General features: G+C 33.4%; 1 protein-coding gene across 2 annotated transcripts; it reads right to left on the reverse strand.

The window, feature by feature from the left end:
- Window positions 1–2569: 2569 nt before the first annotated feature.
- Window positions 2570–25775, reverse strand: RGD3 (ROOT GROWTH DEFECTIVE 3). 2 transcript variants are annotated; one of them, XM_088806396.1, is made up of 28 exons: window positions 25712–25729; window positions 25354–25497; window positions 25140–25234; window positions 23701–23918; window positions 23470–23524; window positions 22189–22270; window positions 20323–20663; window positions 18864–18966; window positions 18165–18774; window positions 17857–17989; window positions 17676–17744; window positions 17138–17349; window positions 15578–15818; window positions 15152–15325; window positions 12031–12456; window positions 11508–11948; window positions 11271–11390; window positions 10720–11187; window positions 8895–9433; window positions 7547–8039; window positions 7394–7462; window positions 6474–6806; window positions 6111–6374; window positions 5966–6015; window positions 4336–4445; window positions 4187–4269; window positions 3470–3682; window positions 2570–3205 (listed from the first exon to the last, which is right to left on the reverse strand). In XM_088806396.1, exons 2-28 carry the CDS (start codon window positions 25403–25405, stop codon window positions 3035–3037), a joined length of 6165 nt encoding a protein of 2054 aa, XP_088662522.1. In that variant the 5' UTR covers window positions 25406–25497; window positions 25712–25729; the 3' UTR covers window positions 2570–3034. The 2 variants fall into 2 exon arrangements, with proteins under 2 accessions (XP_088662522.1, XP_017977127.2); XM_018121638.2 differs by having other exon boundaries at window positions 25354–25775.
- Between the last annotated feature and the right edge of the window lie 1440 nt (window positions 25776–27215).

The raw sequence follows: 27215 nt of genomic DNA on the forward strand, positions 1-27215 counted from the left end.
ATTTATTTATTTAGTTTCCATGTCACTAACATGCACAGTCATCCTTTCTGCTTACCATTGCTATTTATTTATCTGATTCAAAAAAATCCAAAAATTAAATTCTTTTTTTTAAAAAATAAAAATATACATTTATTTTTGTATCAAATATTTAAGATACCAGTTAGACTTACCTCTATAAATAATCATGTAGTCATCCATCATTTGATGTTTGCTTTTTCATTCAACCATTTATTTTATTTATTTATTTATTTCATATTAAATAATCTCACATCCTAATCTCTTGTCACTATTGGAGTCCATTCCAACATTTCTTTTTTAACAACCACAAGGATTATGTTACACAACATGTTTACCATGCATATGTAACTTGATTTATGATAAATTAATTTTCTTGAGATATATTGAATGTAATATTAACTATTTATATATATATATATATATATATATTTTTTAATTATACACTTATCTCATGGTTTTAAGAAGTAAACTTAAGAATTTGACACTATCAAAGACTATATTAGTTTAATAAGATAGGTTTAAGTTTTTCCAAATGTAAAAGAGTAAAAAAACATTTTTTTAAGATAACTTAATAAAAACTAATTGACCCAATTAAAATAATACTATGAATAATTGTTTCCATGGTGCATTCAATGTGATCACATGAATTCCCAACCAATACATCATGATTAAAAATAGAGAACTAAGGTTTTGCACATGATCCTGCCCACCAATATATCATTTGAAATGTGAGAAAAACAAAAAATCAATAATAAATTAAAAATATGGCATTTCCATGTGTGTAAAGACAAATTTGAAATGAAAATGAATTATTATTAATTCATAAAGAAATAATAATAATAATAAATGATAATTAGAATTAAAGATTTTTTTTATTATTTTACTTTATCTTTTACTTGTTCTTTGAAGGCAAACAATAGAACCAACTAATATAAAGCAAGGGGGCCCTAGGATTTTGACTTAAATTGGTGAAAGAGTAAGGATGAAATCTAAGGCTTTTAATCTATAACCACCTATTTATTATTAACTTACCTACTTTGAAAGATGTTATTCATCCCATAGTTATAAGTTTTAGTATGTGAAAATAAATTATTAAAATTTTGATATGATGTTATCACAATCATAAATTATTAATACTTTAAAAAAGTTTTTATATAAATTATTTTTTTATATTACTCAATCAAATTCATATATTTTTATTTTACATCAAATAAATTTTAATAATTATCATTAGTCAAAATATCATATTTTTTTTTATTATGTAAAGTTAACGTGTAATGTTGACATATCATAATGGATAGTGACATTATTGATGTGACATAATGACATGATCATATGATAATTTTTATCATCTATATCACTTGCATTTTAACTAATAACAGTTAATTATAAGAGTTTATTTCGTTTAAAATAAGAAAATAAAGACTTGATTAAATCAATTAAAAAATAAAAATTTATATAAAATTTCTTGAAATAGTTTAAAAACTTCTTAAAGTATTAAATCAAAATTATAAATTATTGTCCATAATGAAAAAAAAAAAGATAATTGTTTGGAAAGATTCCTTAAAATTGTTTCTTGCATGTTATGATTGTGATTCCAACTTCATCTGATTGGGGCGTGATTTTTGGGAACCAACATTGACAATTAATGTTAAAAAAATAGAAGAATAATGGACTGCTAGCCACCCGGGGAAGCACTATATGGATTTTAAGCAAAGCGTTGGTTATTATTTGGTGAAAAATTTCAAGCAAAGCTACTCCTACCTAACATCAAGACAAAGAGGTTTTGGCCTAATATTAGATCAGCTGCTCATAGTCACAGTCCCTGCATATAGATAGTTTATTAAGTTGGTTCAGTGTGGCTTTTATTTATTTATTTATTTCAAATTGTTATTCCTCTTCTTCTTCTTTCTATTTAATAATAAATGAACCCCATGTTCAATTTTAAAAACTACAGAGATTTTATTGACTTGTAGAAAATATCAAGCCTAGAGAATGAAAGAGACAATAACTAATATCAAGCCTTCTATTAAGTAATTGTGTCACGTTTCACATCAATTTGTGCAAGACATTGAGCAAGTATTCTGTCACATTTCATACCAACCTGTGCAAAGTATCAGCCAAAGCTTTGATATGTTGATTTCCGAATTTTATCTCATAAAAAAGACCTCGTTAATTGAAAATGACGTAAACCATAAATGTTAGAAGTGAATTTTAAATACTCAATTTCACTTTAGTATACAATCAATGTGAGATTCATAACTCTCCACTTGGACCATGACATCCTTCTTTATGTGAGATTAACGATTCTCTGTGACATATTACCTAGTCAAAATAATTCTTGTCTCATAGTAGTTTTAAGGAATTTCATGGTGACTTCTAGTTTATGGTACCTTAGTTCCGACCTGAGAACTTCTGCCCCTCCATCTCCGTTGAGCTGCACGACTCAAAACACAGCATCCCAGTGCACCCCAATAACCCGGAGATGTGTGCGTGCACATGCAGACAGATAGACAGACACACAGATTTTCGAGTATCGTCGACGTATCAGTTCTGCAATATGATTTCCTTTAATTTTTTTTTTTTGGAAAAAAGAAGGTATATACAATATTCGGCTTTACAATTCTCTTCCTGTCAGCTCCGACCAATTTGAAACTCTCATGTTGAGACCTGGGACTAACCACTCTAAAAACAGCATCTTTCCCAGCCACCCTACTGCAAAGACAGGATAGACAAAATTTTGGAAGAACATCCCCCAAAAGGAAGGAAAAGGAGTACAAATATATTGAAAAAATGAAGCTACACCTAAAATTTTGCCAAAACTGGGCTCCTTAATTTGGATTATATACACTTTGTACAGACGAGCAGCAGGCTTCAACCAGTTTGCTTCAATATGAACTGGACTTGATCGAGCTCTGGCGCACCATGATCCTAAAACTCCCCTGGTGGACCAAGAATATAATCTTTGAACCCATTACGGCACCCAATTAAGTTCAGGCCATTGCGCAGCTTGAGTTCAGCCATTAAGTTTTGTTAAGAACTGGCTTAAATTGTATTCTTCGGTATACTGTGACTGATCCCAAAGCTCCTCCAATCCACCAAGGATGGCTTTTAACCCCTTCCCTGTACCCATTAATTTTGGGTCTCCATCTATGCTGCTCTCTGAACGTTTCGAAGCTGTTGCTCCCTGCAAGTCAAATACATGCATATCTGTAACCTCAAAAGCATAAAATTTTGGTAGATTCCAAAAGATTTTATTTTATTCTACAATTTGATCTCTTAGAACTGATCTGCAACATTGGAAAACTTCAAAATCTAATTCCTATATGAGGCCACTATATTCAAACATGCATATTAAAGCACCAAAGAAAGAGGGAAAAAAACCCTATAAAAGAACCAAATATACTTGCAAATGCATCATTCCAATATCAAAGGTAAAAAATAATAATACCTTTTTAGATGTTTCTGCTGAGGCAAATAGATCAAGCAACTGGTCAGTGTTCATGGTTTTCAGACTGGCATTCTCAGAATTGATAACAGCATTCGCAACTGATACTTTGAACCGTTGGAGGCTCATAACTTTCTCTTCCAGAGTGCCACGCATGATGAGACGGTGAACATTCACAACTTTCCGTTGGCCTAATCTGTGTGCCCTGTCCATTGCCTGAAAGTCCATACAAGAATATAAGTCATTAAAAGTCATCAATGAATATAAAAGAATACACTCCAGCCAAATCAGGGAAAAAGCATGATCCTTCCAATGAAGATAGTAAGCTGCAAGCTTAAGTAAAATGTAAAAACAATTTAAGACAATAAAGATGCAGGAGAGTATGCATCAGTTCGTATTGCCTAATAATTACATAGACAACAGATTATGTGAACAAAGAATATCTCATCTTTTGATGACCCTTGAAAGTATACTTATGGCATTTGATTCATGTTAAAATTTTGTGCATAAACCACCATTATTTCCAGGCCATAACTGAGACCTAGAGACGGATGAATGCCAAGAAACCTACTGCTTATACTATATGCTGGAATTTAACCTAACATTTACCAAGCTAAAGAAGATAAATGTGAAAATATTTATCATAGAACACAATGGAGGTAATTAATTTCGCTGGATCATCAACACATGCATAGCAGATACAAATCTATGTAACATTACCTGATGATCACGCATGGGATTCCAGTCATGTTCCATAAAAATGAGGGTATCAGCAGATGTCAAGTTCAGACCAAGCCCACCAACTGCAACAGAGATATATTAAATAAAACATTGTAAAAAAAATCACTCAGCAACAAGAAAAGTCTTACCATGTGTTGTAAGCAAAAGGGCATCTATGGTTGGATCAGAATTGAAAGCTTTCACAATGTCAAAACGTTTTTCTGGTTCAACTGATCCATCCAGCCGTAGGTATGTGACACTGTTTGATGCAAAATTTAGCAATATATTAATGAAAGTTTCTAGAATTGATGCAGAATTAGCACCAAATAATACGAAGGTGAAATAAAGCTTCAAGGCAGATGCAAGAGCATCAAAAGAGAAGAAGAAAATCAAAACAACTAATGTCTTAATGTTGGTTTATTTTCATAGCATATTTTTAAATGTTTTACAAAGGCTAAAAGTTCTTTTTGCTGTCCCCAAGTTGTCATTTTAAACCTTCGCAATGCAAAGAACCATGATTTTCCAACTGATTCTAAAAGAGCAAAGCAGCAATGACTAAACAATTACCCTATGAGAGTCTGACACTTGTTTGACCATTCAAGATATCCCTAATTGAATACAGATTTTGAATAAAGCATTGTTATATTGCAAAAGGAACATCAACCTGAAAAGAGAAGGGCGAAAATGTGGAGAATAAGCAGGTTCTACAGGACAAGGAATAAACCACAACCGGTCCAACAGATAGTTGCCTCACAACAGGTGCAAAGATCCATTATCTCTCCATGAATGTAACAAATGGCTATAAAACCGATTAAAACCACAAAAGACGAAAGAAAATGATGTTTTACTACAGTTTTTCAAATTTCCGACATCTATTACTCTTTGATACAGTAAGGCAATAAATTTAGAAAGTGCTATTAAGGCCAAAAAATTCTCCATCCTATGAAATGATGACTAGCTAAATGGCAGAAGAAAAAATAACCAATTGCCTTCAAGAATTACAACACAAGAATAAAATAGCCCGTGCACCTGACTACAGCACAGAACAAGACAACACAGGTAAATATCCCCATTTCAGTTCACCCATTCAGGCCAAACAAGAAGGATAACAGTCACACCAGTATGAAAGCTGTCTATCAACATTTTTTAACAGCTCATAGAGATCTAACTGTTACAACATCATGAACCCAGAGAAACAGGTCTATAGAGTGCTCAGATGAATGGGAAGTAGGAGAAAATTGTCCCTTTTTTTCTCTTTTGGCCAAGGATAATATTGTCCTTGACACTTTCATAATTCTTTCCATAATTTCATTAATTGAAAAGAGAGGGAAACACTATGAGAGTTGCAATCCAAAAGTATAAAAGAGAGCAAAAATTATATAAACATCAACCAAGTACAACATCAAAGTCAGCCAATCAATAAAGATTATATCATTAACCACCAATAAAATTACTGTCCACATATGGTACTTTAAAGGTGTCGTAAGGAGTAAGGACACATGGAACAAGCCAAAAGAAATAGGTCCAGATAGTGAAAAATTATACCTTCCGATAAACTAAATACTGTACATTTTGCAAGTGCAAGTCAAACAAAATGAAACACCAAAAAGGAGCCAATCTTTAAGGCCTCAAGTGCTTCATGAAGAATGGCCAAAATAAAAAAATTTGATAAAGATTTCTTCAGTTATGCAAAATTAATAAAATAAAAGAACAAGAAAAATTTTCCTACACAATCAATAATTCTAACATTCAGCTTAAAAAAAGTATCACAGAACTCACTTCTTCATGTGGGTCTGAAACAAGTCCTTTTCAATGATATTCAGTAAGGCCTGCATTGAAAACCAATTTTAAAGTGGTAATTCTGGAAAGAAACATACAAGCTCAAGTTATCTAGCAAAGGGCCAGAGAGATAGGTGGTCATTACTTTATGTTGAGCAAATATCAAAACCCTGTGCTGTCCAACAGTGACAGAGCCATCAGAAGCAGAAGTATCCACACCAATTCCACACTCTTCCAGAATTTCCTGAAGGGCAACTAATTTGGGAGAGTGGTGGAGTTTATGAAGTTCAGAAATGATATCTGAACTCGCAGAGAAGAGCTCTGACAACTGCAATGCGAGAGACTCAGGAACCTTTTCACCAACGACAAGCAAGGGATGGCTACAAAGTTTTAGCAAGTATTGCAGTGCCTAAACATAACAAAAAGAACATTCATTCAGCCCATAGAAACTCCATGAATAGGGGTAAAAAGAAAATAAAGAGGAATGAAACGAAAAGAATCACTTCACCTGAAATACATGTGTAGATGCTTTTGGTGAAGCAATATTTCCTCCTGCAACCGCTGACTCATCATGCTTTACCATGCTTGAAATTTCATGTTTTACATGTGAACCAGAAAACTGTTCATAGAGCTTTAATTGGACAGGGCTAAGGTCACAGTATCTGTCCTGAATGATTTTCTCTGGCAGGTCAGACAAGACCTCATCCTTTGTTCGCCTAAGTAGGAAGGGCATGACCTGCTTGTGCAGTGCTTCCATAGCAAGTGCCCCAGCTTCAGCATCCTTGGCCGAACATTTAGGATCTCTAGCAGCCAGCAGTGGCTTCCCATAAGTGGCTTGGAACTGCCAAAATCAAATCAAATCAACAGTGTTTGATACAGAGAAGAAAAATAACAGACAATAGTTTTGTAGCAAGAAACACCACAAATAATCAACTTGTTAAAATCATAAAACTGACAAGCAGGATTTTCCACATAATTCAATGATCAATCTGCCAAGAAATATAAAATACAGTAAATCAGGAAATCAGCAATCTGGTCACTTAGAGCCACACCTGGTAGAAATCAACATCCATCACTATGTTTAACTAAGGTGTAGTTCATATATTTGTTGTGCTGATATGTGCATTACCGCAGAGTGAACATCAGTAATGCACTCTGATAATTACCAACATTCACCGCTTCATAGCAATTAGGGGCAGTTTGGTTTAGAGAATGTTTGATTCCCTCGGTAATCTATGCAATATCAAGGGATTCCCATGTTTGGTTTGCACATGCATAAAAAATAACGTCAGAACAACTCATGCCTGATTCTCAGCTTATATTTTGCCCCAAATAACCCAACAATGGCCTTTGGAGGAAGCAAGCTGAATATACATAAACAATAAGCAGCATTTTCATGAGAATCAAAAACAAGAAATCAATAAATACCTGTCTCTCTGTTCCAAGAAATCCTGGCATTAGAAAGTCAAAAAGGGACCACAGATCCATGATGTTGTTCTGCCATAAAAAAAAAAAAAGACGAAACTTTCTCAGGAAAACGAACAATCCTAATATATACAAGTAAATAGACTTCAACATTACCTGGATCGGTGTTCCACTTAGTATTAACCGATGCTGGGCTTTCAGCTGCTTTACTGCCAATGTTATTTTAGATTTAGCATTTTTGATGATATGTCCTTCATCTAAAATACAGTAGTTCCAGAGAAACTGTCCAAGATAATCAGCATCCTTGCGCACAACATCATAAGATGTTATGATTACATTATGCTTATCAAACTGTTCTCTCAAAGCAATGCGGTCCTGAGCAGAACCAACATATTGAAGGGTGGATATTAACGAAGCATCAATATATTTTTCTATTTCAAAAGCCCAGTGTCCAACAAGGGTGGATGGGCAAACAATCAAGGATGAATGAGATTCCTCAATGTTATTTGAAGCATGGCACTCTGCAATGTCAGATGCCACAATTGCTGATGCTTGAAGCGTTTTCCCAAGCCCCATATCATCACACAGGATCCCATGAAGCTTGAAACGTTTTAAAAAGGCCAACCAGTTTATACCTTCTTGTTGATACCTGAAGGCACAAAGCAAGCAATGGAAAGACTTTAGACAAAAAGAAGAGAAAACTGCTCTAGACTGAGTACTGAAACCACTAAACCTGTTTCATGATGCATTGAATTTGCAAACTAATATTCAGTGGACAGTGACTTAAACCTTTAAAACCTTAGATTAACTGCATTAAATGTCGCCCCCGCATAACAAAAAAAAATACATGCCAGGTGATTCAAGAAGCGTTGATCAAAAGTTATATAGCCAGATTAGAGAAGAAAACAAGCAAAGATAAAACAACAGATAACAGAATATCTGTAAGATCCACTTAGACTCCAAATAATTGGAAACACATAAAATACCAGCCATGTCAATCTCAAGCCCGATCTACTTCTCTATAGAGAATAAAACCAAACATGTTCAAATATTGCTCACAAATCTTCCAAAGATATTTCATGTGAAATCATCAAAGAGAGGTTTTAGGTCTCCAAGAAGAAATCTATGAGGCTAGTTTTCGAGCTTCCCCAACATAGTTTCAAACTACACTCCATACCTCTAGTTAGTCTTCAAAAATAAAGGGGAAGACAGGGTAACTAACAGGAGCCTCGCATAAATTTTGGAGGACCACTGCATTGAATCAAAACCAACTTAACCTCCACATTTCAAAACGAAAGTATAAACATAAATCACGTCCCCAGCATAGCATGAAGGAAAGTTAGAGTCCTAAAGTAAATTTTCCTACTGAAATGTCAAGAATACATACAGAAGCCATAATAACACAGTATTAAACAATGCATTCTTTCACAAGCAGGAAAGCTAAAGTAGGGCAAAAGCATACAGAAGAAAGTAGCAAAGTTAGTATCTAAACAGACAAATGTACCTCCTCAATGTCACTTTCAATTCAGTGCAAAGCTTGTAATCATCAATATGGGAATTATCAAGCAGTTGTTCCAAAAATTGTGCATCTTCTGCATTTCTAGATAAACCTTCACTCAGTCCAATGGGTGGAGGAAGACCTCTCGCCAATGGGAGAAGAGGTACCAGGGCAGCAAAACTGCGTGTCACACTCTGTCTGACAGAATGATCACAATCACTCATACACCTAAGAAGAGGGACAACTAACAAAGGTGCATATGGAACCAGCTCCACACCCAATCCCTGAACGAGCAAACTAATAAGCATGCCAGCACCCTGTCTGGCATGGACAGATGTCACATCCCCCAACATAGGAATGGCATTTTCAATCACAGCCCGCATTACATCTACAGTCATAGACTTAGCCATTGTAGTAATACACCTGGAAGCAGCCAATCTAACTGCCAAATGGGAATGACTAACACATTTAAAAATGCAAGGAAGAAGCATTAGCAGTTTCAGCTTTAAGGTTTCATCCAGCAGTGGAGCAATAGAACGTACCACCTGCCAAAAATAAATCATAGTTACAAATCAGGACAAATAATTAAATAAATAACAAAAACACATGAATTAAACACCTCTAAAAGATTATTCAAGTCAAGGACTAAATGCCGAAAGATGGCAAGGAGAAAAATTATTCTACTAAGATTAGGAACATAATGCCAATAATGAAACAGGTAGAAAAGAAGCATGGATGATGCCAGAAGTGTAAGAATCCATCGTATAAGCACAGTGACAGAGAGTTGCAAGCATGGACAGGTTGTTAATTTCCATGTTATAAAGCAAACACCAGGTACCATCAGCATTTCAATAAACAGGCATTCCAGAAACAAGGATCATTTTCCATTATTCTGTACCACATAACAGGATCTTAACAGAGGTCCACAATTTACCATTTAACACTCTTTGTGGAAAGAGAGGTTCAAAGTTATTATGATGATTAAGCAATTTTTCAACAATCAACATTAACCATATAAATGTCCATGACACTTAAGCCATTTTTCCAGAGAATTGGAAGCCTAGAACTCTGATCTAACCCTTCCTCTCTTGAAGAAATAAACCTAGGAAACTCACATTACCATGAAATCAAAGAATCTAAAACAGCTGATTATCATTAGATCTAGAAACCCTTGATTACGATCACATCTGCTGCCACCACTTAGGCTGCTCTATCCCAGATGTATTTCACACATTAAAGCACTTTTTTTTGTTGCAATTTTGTTAAAACTGAAGCTCCAAGATAATGCAATAAAAATTTTAAGTGCCAATTAGATTTTGCCTTCAAAGGTGAAAGGCAGACATATTACACGACCAAAAAAAATTGAGCACCTCAATCCAAAATCCTGTGCTGTAAATCACTATCATAAAAGAATATTTAGCTTATGCACTTCAGGATTCAACCTACTTTGAGCCAAGTTTAATATCAATTTCCACCGATGAGTTAACTAATTCTAAATATCCCAAGATTGCTACAAAAGAGAAAGGTACAAAACCCAATCAACCAGTTATCAAATGTCTTGGCAAACTAATATTGTAGTGAATTTAAAAATTAGACCTGAAACCAGCTCATAATAGTATCATTATATGCTACATGTGATTCCTAAAATGATGAACCTTTTATCATGACTAGAGATATTGTGACATCTGCCATGTGAGACTAAACATTTTGAAATACTCAGGGAAGGTTTATAACAATTACAATTCTAATAGGCCATATTGACATTGCCAACCATAATAACAGGGAGAAAAATTCAGAATAAGAAATTAATAAAATCAAGGAAGACAGTAACCTGGATATTATTAATCAAGATCTGAGGATCCTTAATTGATTCAACAGCCTGCACAACTTGCTGTTTGTCTGCAGGACTGGCAGGTATAAGAACTTCAGTAACGCAGTCCCAAAGTTTGGGAAGCTTTTCAAATAATGTAGGACCAAACTTCTCACACAAATGCCTCAATGCTAGTTCTGAACCTCTTCTGCTGATAAAACCTTCAACTCTTGATCGGTCTTCACCACCAGCTAACATGTGAACCTTTGATTTGTGTTTTCCTGTGCTAGTCCCAAAGGACAGGAAATCCTGGTCATCAATAATCTCCATGGTACTGATAACTGCAGCTTGAGGAGTCTCAGAAGGATCCATGCAAGTCAGACTACAAATATTCTTGATTAACTTGTCATTTGGACTAGGCTTACGAGCAATGCAATGATAAATAAGCTCTGCAAGAGCCTCAGCTGCCTTCTGTTGCAGTATTTCCTCCTAAACAATGTATTAGAAATGAATCAGAACCACATCAGATTTGTGTTGTTTGTCACACAAAGAATTCATCTTCAAAATACTACCTGTTCTCTTCTAATCGAAGCCATTAAAGGCAAAATGATTGGATTAAGTCGTGCAGGAAGCTCTGACATCCAGACAACAGCAGCAGCAACTAAGGAGGACACCGTAACATGCAAATTACTCTGCAGGAAAAGAAAAAGAGCATGTATGACAGAGAGGAAATTTGACAGACTATTTTCTTTTAACAAATATAAGGTTTAAAATAGCATATCACGTGTAAAATTGAATTATAAACAAACCTGAACACATTTTAAATAGCCTGAAGTTGTTATAAGACGTTGTTTTGCCGACTCTATATCATCAATGTTCCTTTGCATTGATTCACTTCCAGTATTATCATTGCATAATGATGGCACTTTTGAAGCAAAACTGATTGCATCATCTACAGTTAAGCTTTCAACATTAATTTTCACAGTTGACAATATATCTACAAACATGCCAGACGACTCAACAACATGTAGCAATTGACTTGCTTCATTCCGCATTTTAGCAAATGTCCTTGACAGCTCAGCATAAGGTAGAACTGAATCTTTTGTAGGGAATGCAGGATCAGAACAAGCTAGCAAATCCAATAACCATTTTCTAAGATGATCAGGAAAAGCTTGCATAATTTCCTGGTTTCCTGATGGCTCCCTGCTTTTGAGCTCTTTGAACCAAGAAATAAGAACCATGGATGCCACCTGATAAAAAGGAAAAACTAATTGATAAAGAATAAAAAATATCACAGAGCCCTGTTTCCTGTTGAACATAATTAGTAGCTACCTGTCTTTGAACTCCTGACAGGGAGGTAAGTGCACTCCACAGTGGATCAACTACATACTGCAAAGAATTTGCCTGCAACTTGGATGCAAATATTCCCAACGCTGAAGCTGTAATAACTCTGGTATTGGTTACTGACATTTCTGCATCAGCACCAACAATTATCTTCACTAAGTTAGTAGAAGCATCCCCATTCTTTTCCTGAGAAACAGCCCCTCTCACAGAATCCAAGCCAACAGTTCCATAAGATTCATTCTCAAGCTTCACAGCTTTCATTTTCGCTGCTGCCCTATAGTGACTCTTTCGAGGAGGAGCAACTGGCCAAAACATTTTTGTAGCATCTAAAACCGAACCATAAGAAGTAGTTGCAAGCTCAATCCAAGAGGAAACAAATGACACTGCAGCAACTTCCAAGTCCCCAACTGGGCACTAAAATCATTTAGAAAAAGAGTGTTTCAGAAAAAGACAGATGCAAAGCAAGTTTAGAAAGTAAAACATGGAGATAGAAGGATATTGATTAAATTCTCTAGTCTAAATATTAAAAAGAAAGTAAATAGGATGTAAACAGAAGGGCACCAGGAAAGAAAAACGTTGTCTACATCTAAAAAACACAGACAAAATCAAAAAGGAAAGCAAGAAGAAAATAAAACAATTAGGAAGATTAACTCCTAAAAGTCAAATACTAGTTGAAGTGTTAAACATTTATATCAACATTAGTGACTAAAAAGCAAGTGGTTCCTCTAATTCCACAATCTCCATAGAAGAAGAATGGTACCACTCTCCAAGTGATCCAACTCACAAGCATAACTCAGCACCTTCTATGCCAATATTTGTTGCTTCCCAATCAGAAAATAGTAACTCTAGGTTATAACACCCTGGTCACGCTTCATGCACATTCAACACTAAAGCAATAAATTTGATTAAAATTTTTTTATCTTGACTGTCTATGATTGTGAGAAAGGGGGAAGGGGAGGGGGCAACTTCAAGTCTAGGATACCTAAATAAAATTTGAGGTTAACACAAAAATCAAGCAAAATTCAGAATTCCTACCACAGAAACAAAAAACATATCAAAAACAAAACTGCCAGCAAACAAATAATAATTCAATTACACTCTTGCAGTCAGTTCACAAAAAGGGAAATAGAAGAAAGGCACTTCTATATTGTTGAACCAAATGACAAAGCTTAGCCAACATAAGTGGAATACTAGCTTTGATGGTTGTTTTGACAATAGAGTCTAACTTCAAAACTACTATAGCAACAGGACAAAAATTTCTTAAAATTAATGTAGACGTCTATACAGATAACCAGCCCCCATAAGCTGTTCAAGTTATGCTCAGAATCTAAAGATATAAATATATTTTACGTATGATGTACTTCGTCTTCTGATCTGCGTTTTCTATGATGTTTGCATAATGTAAGTTTCATGAAACTGGTTTAGTCCATCAAAATTTTCTGCAGGATAAAATTTGCATGACAAAAATGCTAGAAAAGCGACAAAAGAAAGTTTCCCTGAAGCCTTGTATGTGATTGTTAAGTCCTTAATCCTCCAACCAAACTTAGCAATAACAACATCACACCTTATTGGTAGCATGGTTTAATTAGACAAGGCCCTTGTTGAAAATCCTAATCATGATATACAGGTGATTGCTGTCCCATTCAATCCAGCTCTTCTTACTGAATTTTTATTATCTGATTTTATAATAACTTCACTAGAAGCATGATATAGAGGCACCTTTACTGAATAATATCATCAATATGTATGATGTTAAAAAAAGAATTACAGAAGGTGTGACTCATCCTTTTAGTCTTTGAGACAAATGAAAAGTTTCATTTCTCTTTCTCGCGTCCAAAGGATGACAATTCTTCTAATTCCTAGGATAGAATATTTAAATGTTCATCGAACCTTTTATAGACTGATAAAATACTTTTTCTTTTTTGAAAAGCGATAAAATACATATATAAGAAATCAGAAAACCAACTACCCCTTGGAAAATGTTTTTTGCAGAAACATTATCAATAAAAATGACATGTTTTCTGTTGATAGGATGCTCTACTCATAATGATTTAGAAAATGCCCCAAGTGTTTGTCTGAGTTAAAGATATTTTCTTTTTGGTTGACCTTTAACAAAGACAGAAATCAGGAAAGGAAAGGCATAAGACATAGATGTATATAGTCATATACAAAGTGAAATCTTCATAATTTTCCAAGCAAAGATAGTCTAGTTGACAATAACATTTATTGGCACTCAATAACTGCCTAATGAGCTTTTTTATAATAAATCCCATCTCATCACAAATGAAGAGTAATTCAAAGATGTAGAGATCCACAACCATTTGATATGTTTTCAGTTGTAAAATATGTACTCGATAATATAGAAACAGGCATCAGTCCAATCTCTTTTGAAAGAGTCAACAATAGGACCCTTTCCCATGGTTTGACTCATTGCCTTTGTGATGTTAAATTAGACACTACACTTCCTTTGTGCTCACAGTTTCATACTTCTCTAGAAAAGTTCAACTAAACTGTGTTAAATAAGGCTAAAATAGTGCCATTTTGACCCCCTAGACCCAGGAAATTAAAAAAAAAAAAAAAAGAAACAGAGGCAAGTTCACCTAAGGTAAAAGAGAGAAAGTGCAAATTTCATAGTATTTAGGTCAACAGAAACGTTTTAACCTTCTGAATCAAAAGTAACAGAAAGAAAACAGTTTGACCTACTTTTTAACAACTTTTAATAGAATTTCCTTACGTGAGAACTAAATTTAAACCACAATATAACAAAAAGGTTGTCTATATGAAAATGGGCCAAACAATAGGAATTATATCAGCAGTTGACCATTTGAAGAATCCAGATAAAATAACGACACAGCAAGGCAATAATGAGTACATGATACTGCAAAAAGTAAAGATCCATACAAGATCTTGCTAAATCTAAGTCTTCTAGTACATAGCATTTATACTTAATACAATTGGGACAAAATTAGTAACTGCAGAATCAACTCCTTATTCAAAAGAAGACAAACAAAGACAACTATCATACTGTAATCATTGATAAAGGGATAAAAACTGAGAAAATTATAAGAAAGCATGAAATCGCAACTTCTGATAAAATCATGCAAGATACCTGCACAAGCAACCTCCAAACCCTCTCAGAACACTGCAGAATTTCCTCATTGGATTCTAGCAGCAGGTTCTGGAATACAATCCTAAGGGTATCACCCAGTATAAAAGATGGCCAAAAGGAACTACCAGCTGGCTCAGAAATGCTCCTTTTATAACCAGCTTCGAGAAGCCTCTCCTGCAAAATGAAATTTTCAAATGAATCATCCCTCATATTCTGATATTATATTAGATGGAAGAAAAGAACCGTGCAAGCAAAGATGCATCCTTCAATTAGATACTCACAAGTCATGCCCAAACTAATTATCCTAATAACCCAAACATGCAGCCAGTTAGACAAAATAATAATAATAATATTGTAATTTGACAAAATTTATTAGTGACTGATACTTATACACAAAAAACAAAACATTGTAGATAACCAGTTTACCAAAGTACGGATTGCCGAATGCCGGACTGATGTAATACTGTGCCTCATAAAGGGCCATAAACGGGGTGCCAACATAGACAACATATAAGGATTTTCCTGCAAATCTTTCCCTTCTCCAACCTCATCAACATGAACTACTTCATTTAGATCAAAATTTTGCTTCTCTTTTTCTGTTGATGTCCCTAACATCTTAGGCATCATATCTTCTTGGGAGTAGATTTCTGCCAACAGGTTCATAACACTGCAAATAAAATTTTCATGAAAAGGATTACAACAGGGTTCCACCATCTTCATCACATTTTACTGCTTGATATAAACAACTATCAGAGCTCCATAGAAAATTTACTATCCAGCTGAGCAAGAACAGTTCAAAGGTTGTAGTTATTATTCATACTCATGTACTAAACTATGTATATTGTTAGAACTTTTAACTAGAGATAACAATAAGGGAGAGGCAGGGGCAGTAACATAGCAACAGAACCTGCAAATACTGAAATAATAAAAATATTACCAAAAAAAGTGACCACAGGGACCACATTTTTCCAATTGTGTTTAACTATTGAACATTCAAGTTAAAACAACAAAGTTCATGTTTAACAACAAAGAAAGAAAAGGGATGAGAGATATCCATCACAATAAAGCTAAAAATAGATTAGCGCACTTCACCATAAATGATAAATTGATACCAAAAGAACAAATAGGAAAAAAAAAAAGGAAAAACCACAAATATACTAAAAACTTACATTACTAAATACCTATAAACTTACATATATGTACAACAAGAACAATTAAAAAGAAAGAAAAAGTTGCTTAAAATTAGTATTAACTAATAGCCAAAATCACATTGTTGTTAACTGACACGCTCACATGCAGTATTTGGTCAGATATTACATTTTTCAGTTTAAAAAATCCCAATTTTTTTCTTATAGCAAAAACTGTTCAGGTGTTTAGTAAGGATGAAAAGTTCAACCTCAAAACATCTGCAGTTGCAATAATTAGAAAAAAATGCAGGTCTGTCACCAGAATGCATACCAAAGAGGTCCTCCAATGGATCACAGTCACAAATGTTGACACACGCAATATACTAGAAACATATTCCATATAGGAGAATTGTATGCTAAGAACAATAAGTTACAAAGTACTTTAAAAGTTCAAAATTTTGAAATATGTCATTACCAACATATAAGAAAGTGTCATCAGGGAGTGCAAAAAGCATAGAAAATTAGTGCAACAACTTGGAAAACGTCATGTTAGGTCCTTTTCTCCCCAAATTAAAAAAGAATAGCTGAAATTTTTTCACCTTACAAATGAGTCCAACCAGTATTTTTGACCCATAAGTGAAATGTCAGCTAAGAAAGTTGTCTTTGTTTCATTTCCAAATACGTATTACATGTACTGACTACTGAGAACATGAGACCGCTAAACAATCTAATTAGAATTTGATTTCCAAAAATGAAACCCTATATGAAAATAACAAATTTAAGAGTAATAATTTGAAGAAAAACAGAGCAAACAAAATCCCAACAAGGGGTACAATACAAGGAAATGCAAATAGATTACCTGCTAGTGGATGGACTAAGGTCATCCAAATCAAGTAGTATATCCCAAAGCAGCATAACAATTGAATGCAATGATTGACCTTTTAAAGCAACAATAGCAGCAGCAGTAGGTATTAGAGCATCTGCAGCCACAGCCCGCACATCATCATCAGGATCCTCCAATCCAGCCTTACAAGCAGGAAGAACACGGCCAAGCAAATTATGCAGCATCTCCTAGTATACAAAAGGGAATCGTGATAGCATAGTTAAAGAAAATCCAACTTGAATAAATGATTCTCACATAGCATGTATAATGGCATATCAGAAGGGAGACTGCAGGTGGATAGGGTATTAAAATAATAGTAATCCTAAACTAAAAACAGTCTAACAGATCAGACAGCACTGCTTTCAAAGGCTAATTATGATAGAGATACAGTTATGAGCCTTTCTCTATTAAAAGATCAGACAGCACTGCCTCCAAAGGCTAATTATGATAGAGAAAACAGTTCTGAGCCAGAAAACCTAAATTTTTCATACTTAAAACAGGCACAAAACCATACCTGTCGAACAGCAACCAAGTACTTAATACCAAGAAGGCTTCCATGACGAATTTCCCATTCTGGCCTACGCTGAACAAAGAAGGAAGACAGAATAAAACCACCATACCAACAGTAAGAATGGAGATCCAGCTAACCTTCATTGTAATTGAGGATTTTGAGCATGAACTTATAGGGTATTTACCTGCATTTGCAGCAAGACATTCAATGTTTCATGAACTAATGAAGGGTGCATGTACTTAAAAGTAGCACCTAGTGCTTGGGCACAAGTTTCTCGTACTGGAGCAACAACCTGATCTGATACATAGTCTCCAAAACTGCAGAATAGAAATATAAAACAACCAATATAAGGACCTAAGTTTTAAGCAAGTATTTATTTCTCATCAACTATTATAAAAGAAAAAGTAATAAATAAATAGCAATTTCTCATAGACTAAAATCAATTAAAATTTTCTACAAAATAACTAGCACCAAAGAAGAAACACAGCATACCGGTCTAGTGATAGTACACACAAGAAACGAATTGCACAATCCTGAAGAAATTCACAATTCTTAAGCCAAGAATGCCTGGCTAGTTTAACTAAGTTTATGAGCTCGCAATTTTCAGGGAGAATTTTTAGTACATCTGAATTTGCAAATGCACCCTTATCTTCCGAGTAACTCTTTGGTTCTTCCACTTCAACAGCTTCTTTAGAGTGGTACATCATATCATCATGACAAAATTCAGTCTCTATTTTCATAGAACTAATATCATGTTGACCATTAAACTGCCCAGAGAGCAAAGTGGACGCAGCATCCTCGATCTTCACTGCAACATTGAAGCCACCATGCTGGCCAGCAGAGATCATTTTGTCCATCACTGGAAATGATCCATCTTCAAACTTTGGCCTCTTCAGATTTATCTCTAATTCATCTGGTGAAACTTGCATATTCAAATCAATTTCTCTCTCTCTCTTCATTTTACTTGAATAATCTAAATCTTTTACTTCAAGATACAGTGCATCATCTGAGTTCAAGTCAGGCAAATATACTCCGGCAGAAGCACCATGATGTGTTAAAATTTCTCTCAAAGCCATAACACTACCATGGCGAATCTCCCAAACTGATAACACATAGTCAAAGGAACCTATCATCAGATCAGAAATGGAAAAAAAGAATGACAAAAATCTTGATGTTTATACAAATGCTTACCAGGATCAAACATATCAACAATGAGTTGTTCAACAAAACTACGGAAAGGCCATCGGCCATCTCCATCATGATCAGAGCTATCTTCATCAGTAACAGCATCAAACTGCACAGAAAGTCAACGTCATTTGCTACACCTGATAGCTTAAAATGGAACAAGTAAAATAAAAGAAGAAAATAATGCATCTTTTTGAAATGCAAAAAACCAAGAAAGTAACTCCTGAGTCCTATATGTAACCAACAAATTAAATTTGCCAGCCTTTTGACAGAGAAATTTCAAACTTTTTACACAAAACAATGATGGTTTGTAATATCAACTACCTGATATTTTTCAGGTTTTAATTGAGATAGTTGAGGTTTTTGATCATCATTAACATTTTGTTTTGGTAGCTGCAACAGGGTGCAGCATTTTGCCCCATTCACCATGTCACATTTCTCCCAAATATCAACATGTTCAACAATTCACACAACTCCATCGATAAAAGAATACCATTTTGACTAGACTCAAAACAGCGAACCACCCACCACTTTAACTTTAAAGGTATTTCCAGGACATTCACATGAATTTACAGACATGTTGCTCGCACTCAGCAAGTTTTATGAGTTAAATACATCATCAAAGGAAGCACAAATTCTTTAGCACATGGTTTGAAGCATGTAAAAGGCTCAAAAATCTGAAAAAAAAATAGACAAATGCACAAAATAAAGATGCCCACAGAAGTTGTAGAACAATGAGATTAAAAATGGACGAGTATTAGCACTGGTGAGATCAGAGAGAAGGAGAAGAATTTAAGTTTCCCTGTGTAAGATCATGGCTACCCTTCAAAACTTTAAAATTCATTTTAAAAGAGTTTAAATTTAAAATTATTAATCTAAGTAAATGGTTTATTAGTTCTGTAACTTCTGGTTAAGTAAAAAAATGTAAAATTGCAATATCTCTTCATGAAATTTCACTTGCAATCTATTAGGTTGTCTTCTTTAGGTCACTATCAGAAATTTATGTCTATAAAAAGTCAAAATCCTAATTGCAGTAGCAAAAAGCATCAGTCCAACAGATTATTCAAATTCCGTTCCTTTTCCTTTTATTCATTTACTTTGAATTCTCAAGAATTTGGGGAAAGATATAATTCCATATCCATGCCAAAATAAATAAATAAATATATAAATATATATATATATATATATATATAAACCAGTAGATCCTGAAACAGAATTTCAATTGAATCAAACAACAGATAAATTTCAAATCCAAAGTTTATGGTAAGTGGTCACAACAAATGCTGAAATGAAAGCAAAAAAAATTCCATAATCTTTATTAAATAAGAAAACGAGTGGAACCCAATTGATATGAAATTAAGCATTCAACACATAAAAACAGAACATTGGATCAGACAGTTAAGAGGGGAACTCAGACCAAAACTATGAACTTGCACATTAATTAGGAAGTGAGATATTCTAATACCTTACTCGAACCTACTGGATCAGGACATGTTCCCCTTGGAGTTGATGCATTGTGAGCCGGTGATACCTCCGTATCTCCGTCATCAGACCAGCCTTTTGCTTGATCTTTTGAATTTATTTTAGCTTTTCGCTTTAACATATTCAACTCTCTTGCGCTTGGCCTTCTTTTAGACGTAACATTAGGTACCATACGTGAAACAAATTGCCGGATGTTATGTATAGATGGCGACGTGTAAAATCTATTATCTAAACCATTTCCATGGTGATGTAATTTGTCAACAATTAGGTCCTCATCTCTAATCATATCACTGACATCCATGAACTGCTCACACATATCCAAACCTGCACAGAACAACCAAGTCTAGTGTAAGGAAACCATGTGCCTGGAAAGTATTACAAACCATAGTCAGTAGCCTCTAATAAATTCGATAAGGAGACAACTGCAGATAAAGAAATCATACATGCAAACCCATTTGACCATTTCTGAAGTAAAATACAACTCTATAACAAAGGGTAAACACCTGCAAATAACAAAGAGGAAGAAACCAAACAAATATAAATGAATGTAAAATTATCCGATTCTACAGCAGAAAGTCCCACTCTTTGCACCACCAACCTTACTTAATCCATTAATTTGCTGGAATAAGAAGATAATTACAGCAAAGGCTCAGTTTATGCCCATATCTTCAAAATGTTTTGTGCATAAAATGTTTTATTTACGTTTTTTATTGTTTGCCAAGTAAAAATATTAATGAATTGAAGCTATTCTTACAGACAATGGCAACCTTCATTGGATTACATAAAAGCCTATCAATGGTCCTCATTAACTAGTTAATACTAAGCAGTTTTGACTAAAGACCAAGTGAAACAGCTTCACCTAAATTCACAACTTCCTAAGTTGAACCCATTTACATCTCCAAGATCCAAGAATGTAACATAATCACCACTTCCTGCTTAGATTAAGAAAAGCCTAGAATAACTGGCCATATATAGAAATTACGTACAAAATACATCCTCCCAATCAACTCCATCCAATGTATTCTGCCAAGGAAGCTGACTGACATGTATGCGTATAGGTCATACCTGATACCATACCATTAAAGAACCTCAGCCAAGATTGTATCAATTCAAAACCAGATCTCTTCAGGTTTTAAATATATGTAAATATTTATCTATAATATATATAAAAGCACAGTTATGTGTTAAACTTTTAATTGATGCGAAAAGGCATCTTCATTCATTTTATTTCTAAATTGCCATTTTAAAAAAAAATTAGTATAATTTTCAATTATAATAATAAATTAATAGTAGTAAAATTATCTAATGTATTTATAAGAATTCCAGTCCATTGAATCACTTTCATTTAGCAAATGATTTACTTAGCTCAGAATTATTTGTTCATTATATTTCTAAACTGTATTTATAAATAATTATTAATTAAAAATAATAAAATACAAGAATTGATGTGCAATGCAGATGACAACAAATACAAATATGTTTGCTTATATGTATTTATATGGAATGCATATAACAAAGATAAACAGAATCAAATTAAAATAACACCTCTTCTACCATCCTCCTCAACATTCACCAATGAATAGATGAATAGAGACAACAAAAAAAAGCAATTGTCTCAACCAAATGGACTTTTTCCAGAAATTTTAAAATCCTGGCAACATTGCCAGCTCTCAACTTAATAAGGGAATCATCTAAATAAGAAGTTAAGAACTTCTTTCTCATCGTTTTTTTTTTTGTTTGTTTGACAAAATATGAACACTTCTTTCCAGTAACGAACCAAATGTCAAACACAATGAATATCTGAAAGTATCAGCTCAAAATAAACCCAAAAAAAAAAAAAACCTCTAACCTAAACGTCGTTTTAAATTCTGTTTCTGGCGAGCCAATCTCTCTTTAGGGTTCTTTGAGTTATCATTTGCAATATCATACTCCTGCATTGAATATGGGTTCAAATGTTTTCATTAGCACAGATAATATTATAAGTTAAAATAAACACGTAAAAGGACAAATGCTGCAACAAATCAAACAAAACGATTACAACTTACAAGGCATCCATTACAAATCAAAGTGAAGCACAGAGTGCCAAAAGAAGGAATAGGGGGATGTGAAGAAGTGTCGAAACCACCATTAATATCTAGTGCCCAGTCACCCCAGCTTCTTTGCACCAGAGAGCTGAAGCTAGACCAACAGCAGTTTGGGAAACAGCTTTTAAATTTTTTAAATGTTAAAGGCAAAATTCTAGAGGCCAGCAGTTGAAGCTCTAATTTTGGGCTTCAAGAAATGCATTAAAAAGCTGATCAGAGGCAGATTTAATTCATCGGTTATTTCGAATAATTTACATCTAATAGAGTTTTTCAAATAATTGTGCTTGAGCAGCAACTTTTAGTCCAGCTTCAATCAACCAAACAAGCTACTGACACTGACTTGCAAATGTAAACAATTATCACAATAAGAAGAATACAAATGTCAAGATAACATGTAATGCAAGCACCACAATGGTACTAGTTGTCATAACCAGGATAACTACCCAAAATAAACTTTAAAAAAGGAAGGCAATAAGAAGAAAGGCAATTGCAATTCCCTTTAATTCTATTCCAGCTCTTCTTTTATTATGATTTTTAGTGCATCACTCTTACGAGATAACCCAGAAAACTATCTGCATACATCCCATAGTATTACATAACTCAAGTTTACACACATCTCTAAATTCAAAGAAAACATCCACAGGAAAACTCATAAGAGAGGAGCGGGAAAAGGGTTCTTGATCTTGTTTACAAAAAGCAAAGCCATTTTAAAACACCAGACAGGGATGAATAAAAAAAATAGCAAAGCTACTTTGCAAGAACATTAAAGAAAGGAGTGCAAAAGAAAACCAAAGACAGAAAAAGAAAATTAAAAATGTAACATCAGCCAGAACAAAGCCAGGAGATTTTAACCCTTGACCATATATCTCTAGCAATAGCAAGAATGGAAAGATACTGTACATTTCCTCAGAAACAAACAAAAGGAATGAAATAGAAACTTTCAGTATAACATGTGGATATTGTTCCCAGGGAAATAAAAAACTATAATAAAGAACACTACATGATACTCAGATTAAATCCTTCAACATAAACAGGAGATCATTTACCTGTCCACCTGACGCCATCAAAGCACCAAACTCCAACACCTTGTTGATGTCAAAACTGTTATGAAAAATTTTTCAAAGAAATATATGTCAGTAATGAAAACAACTAGATATTGTTAGGAGAAACACATACTTAGAAAGACATGAACTGAAATCCATGATAAGTAAAATGTTTTCCCATTGAATAAAGATTTGGTACAATCAATAATGCTAAAAGCTAATCTCAGAAACAACCTTCTAAAAGAAACACCTGATACAATCTTAGAATGTAAGTCAGGTGATGCCACCATATCTTCAATAGTACCAGATATCCCAGCCTCAGTCATCTTTGCTCCAACAGAAGACAGTAAATCAGCCAGAGAAGTGTGCTTAACATTTTGAGCAATAGCCCCTATGGCATGAGCAGCAGCAACCCTTGTGTCCCAATTTTTACTACGAAGATACTGAGAAACCTAATTGCACAAAACAATGGTGTTTAGGTAGATCATAAAATACAAAATATAACACCAACATACAACTGGCAAACCAACCCCTGAACAATAGTTGATAACAAAAAATTCATAACAACAACAACAAAGAGAAAAGGTAGAAACACATTACTAGAAAATATAAATTTCACACAAGAATTGAGTAATATAATCCTAAGCAAATGCTTAAATCCATCCATATACTAACTAGAAAACCACAGAAAACTTGCGCAGGCCTCAAAATTTAACTCGATTGCACTGTTTCTTCAAAACACAGGTCTGAGAAAAATCACCTTCCAAGAAAAATTTGAAGAAGAATCTTCAGTTACAGCCTCAATGACTTCTTGAGGTTGGAAAATAGAATCTTGCAATGAAGATATTTAAAATGTCTAATTTTTAAAAATTCAGAGTTTAAAAGAGCCAATCATGAAGTGGGCCAACATTCAGGGGTAAAAAAAGACAAAACATAGAGAGACAGAAAGTGGAGTCTGAAATCTATGACATTTAACACAGTATTTTTATTTATTTTCCTTAGAACAACAAGAACATCTAAGCATTTCCCATAAAAAGGATCAAATTCCACCATTAGGCCCTAAACATACAGAACCATATCCAAAGGCTATTAAACAGCTTAGGACAAGAAGAACATTTAGAATAAATTCCTCATGATCCTAATTTTAGCAAGGTTCACCACCACACCCCTAAGAGACTTAGCATAAATAGACTTCAATCGCTTGCTACCACCTAAAAATCTTTAACTTCATAAACACCGCAAGCACACTGGCAAGTCTGGTGGCTTAACTATGCCAACTTCAGCTTATTTAATTATTTTTGCTGGGCAACTAATTACAGCATTGCATGAAATACAGCAATTCCAAACATCAACAATTTGCAGTATTCAAAAAGTTCTTTTTATTAAATGACAAAATTCAATCTTGGCAATGTAGATATATAATGCAGCTTTTTCCTCCTTCCTCCGAATAACATAAATTCTAAAAACTTCCAAAATTGGCAAATAAATAATCATTAAAAAATACACTCATTACAGTAAATTTACAGCTGAACAAAAAATATGGAATGTAGCTTTTTTTCTTCCACAATGTAACGTAAATTCCAAAATTGGCCAATAAAAAACACACTTATTACAATAAAGTAATAGCAAAAAATACAGAAAATAATTAAAAATCAGAAATTCAAAATTAGTACCTTCTTGAGAAGAGAATTCAAGTCCTGCGGATGCGATTTGGCAATATCCCCAATCTGTCGCGCTGCAGTGAATCTCGTCGCTTGTGTTGAACCAGCTTTTTAACAAAATAAGTCAAAGAAACAAGAAAATGAAAGTAGAAAAAAATGCATTTCGAATTTCGCAAATTTGAATCAGATCCAAATTAAAAAGAAATTGTATAAAAAAAAAGGATACTATCCAACAAAGTGAGTAAACGATTGAGACGCGAAGACTGTTGCTGAGCCATATAGCTAAGACGGGCGTAGGATTACAATTCGTCACTATTTCCCCGGCATCGTCTTCGATCATTCAAATCGAAAAACATCAAAAAATCTTCCGCTTCACGAAGGAAAAGAGAGAAGCGAAGTGTTGGATTCGACGTCGTTTTTCTCAGTGGAATCTGTTTGGCTTTCGTTTTCTGGCTCTGGTTTTTTTTTACTTTTAATTTTTTATTTTTTCGATTCGAGATTCGGTGATAAACGAAAAGGGAAATGAAACAGAGAGAGAGAGAGAGGGGGGGGAAGGGGCGGAGTATGGGGAAAGTTAGGGTTACCTGAGAAACGGCGGTGACGTTTTGGTGATTTTAAGGAAGAGGATGACGATGCTGTTTTTACCCCCTTTTTTTTGCTTTTTATTATTTTATATATTGCAATATATTGATCTTAAAATTAAAAATGAATTTTTTTATTCATTTTAAAGCTTTTTCTCATTTTTATGCTTTCAATTTATAATTTTCCATAAACTTTTGTAATGAAAACATGATTTTTATTCTTCTTTTTTTGGGGGAAAAGCAAAATTATATTTTAATTTGACTTGTTCATAGTAATTTTCTTTCCACGGTTTTTTCCTTTTTCTTTTTTTTTAATTTCTTTTATTTGATTTGAATGCTTGCATTTTTCTCTCTCGAATTTTGATCAGTGTTCATTTTCTTTTTTTTGTATTATTTAATTTCAATATTCCCACATTAAAAAAATAAAAAAGTTATCCCTTATCTTTGGATTGCAAATATTTTTGACTTTGGTCGGGCAAGGGCCTAGTTAGTTTGGGCGTGCAAGCACCAACTAAATTGCTGTAAATGGAGCCGCAGCCTATGATATGTTTGGAGCCCATTCAGGCCCACAAAGCTAGGCTTGGACTAAAATCCTCTTAAGCTCAGACTTGGCTCCAATTATCGCCATTTTTTAATTGTTTTACACGTGTTTTGTGACAAAATTATATATAATAATAATTATTATTATAATAAATAAATTAATTAAAGATAATAATACAACGATCATATATTCATTTGAATAATTATATGCTTTAGTATATGATCTTATTTAATTATCATTTTTATTGCAATAATGAAGTATAATTTTTTAAAAGTTTCTAAATTATTAAAAAATTTTAAATAAATTTTTATTCTTCATTACATTCAAACAAACTTTTATAATTTTATTTTAAATTAAATAAATTTTTATAATTAATATTTTTTACTAATTATCATTAATTAAAATATTATTGTTCATTTTATATTAACCTGATGTTGACATAAAAAATAAAAAGAGTTATGTGACACATAATCATTATCCACTATAACATACTAGTGTCACATAATATAAATAATAAATGATATTTAATTAATTAATCATTAATTATAAATATTTATTTGATATAAAATAAAAATATAAAAATTTAACTAAATATAATAAAAAATAAAAAATTATTTAATTTTTTTAATAATTTTAAAAAAATTTACATATTATATCATATAATTAAAATAAGATATACATACATGTTACACTTTAAACAAATTAATTACATTATTATTGAAATCTTATTAGTGGTGCATTTATCTATTATCTCAATATAATGATCATATATAACAATTATATATATATTTGCATAGTTAAATGAATCGGTACAAGATTCAAATTTGAATTGATTTAATTTTTTTCAATTGTAGTTTTGTTTTTTTTTAAATAATAATAATAAAATATAATATATTTATATTTAAATTAAATAATGTTTTAAAAATAATTACACTTTATCTATTTACGTTTGATGTTTGGTGATGT

This window comes from Theobroma cacao, chromosome 5 (assembly GCF_053813885.1).
Source record: "Theobroma cacao isolate CCN51 chromosome 5, ASM5381388v1, whole genome shotgun sequence".
In the NCBI taxonomy this organism is placed as follows: Eukaryota; Viridiplantae; Streptophyta; class Magnoliopsida; order Malvales; family Malvaceae; genus Theobroma; species Theobroma cacao.

Excerpts from the sequence above, each read along its gene's own strand:
- RGD3 (XM_018121638.2), bottom strand. The coding sequence starts at position 25,405 with ATGGCTCAGCAACAGTCTTCGCGTCTCAATCGTTTACTCACTTTGTTG. Across the intron at positions 22,271-23,469 it reads TGATGGCGTCAGGTGGACAG|GAGTATGATATTGCAAATGA; the intron begins GTAAATGATCTC and ends TATTCAATGCAG. Across the intron at positions 9,434-10,719 it reads TCTTGATTAATAATATCCAG|GTGGTACGTTCTATTGCTCC; the intron begins GTTACTGTCTTC and ends TATTTTTGGCAG.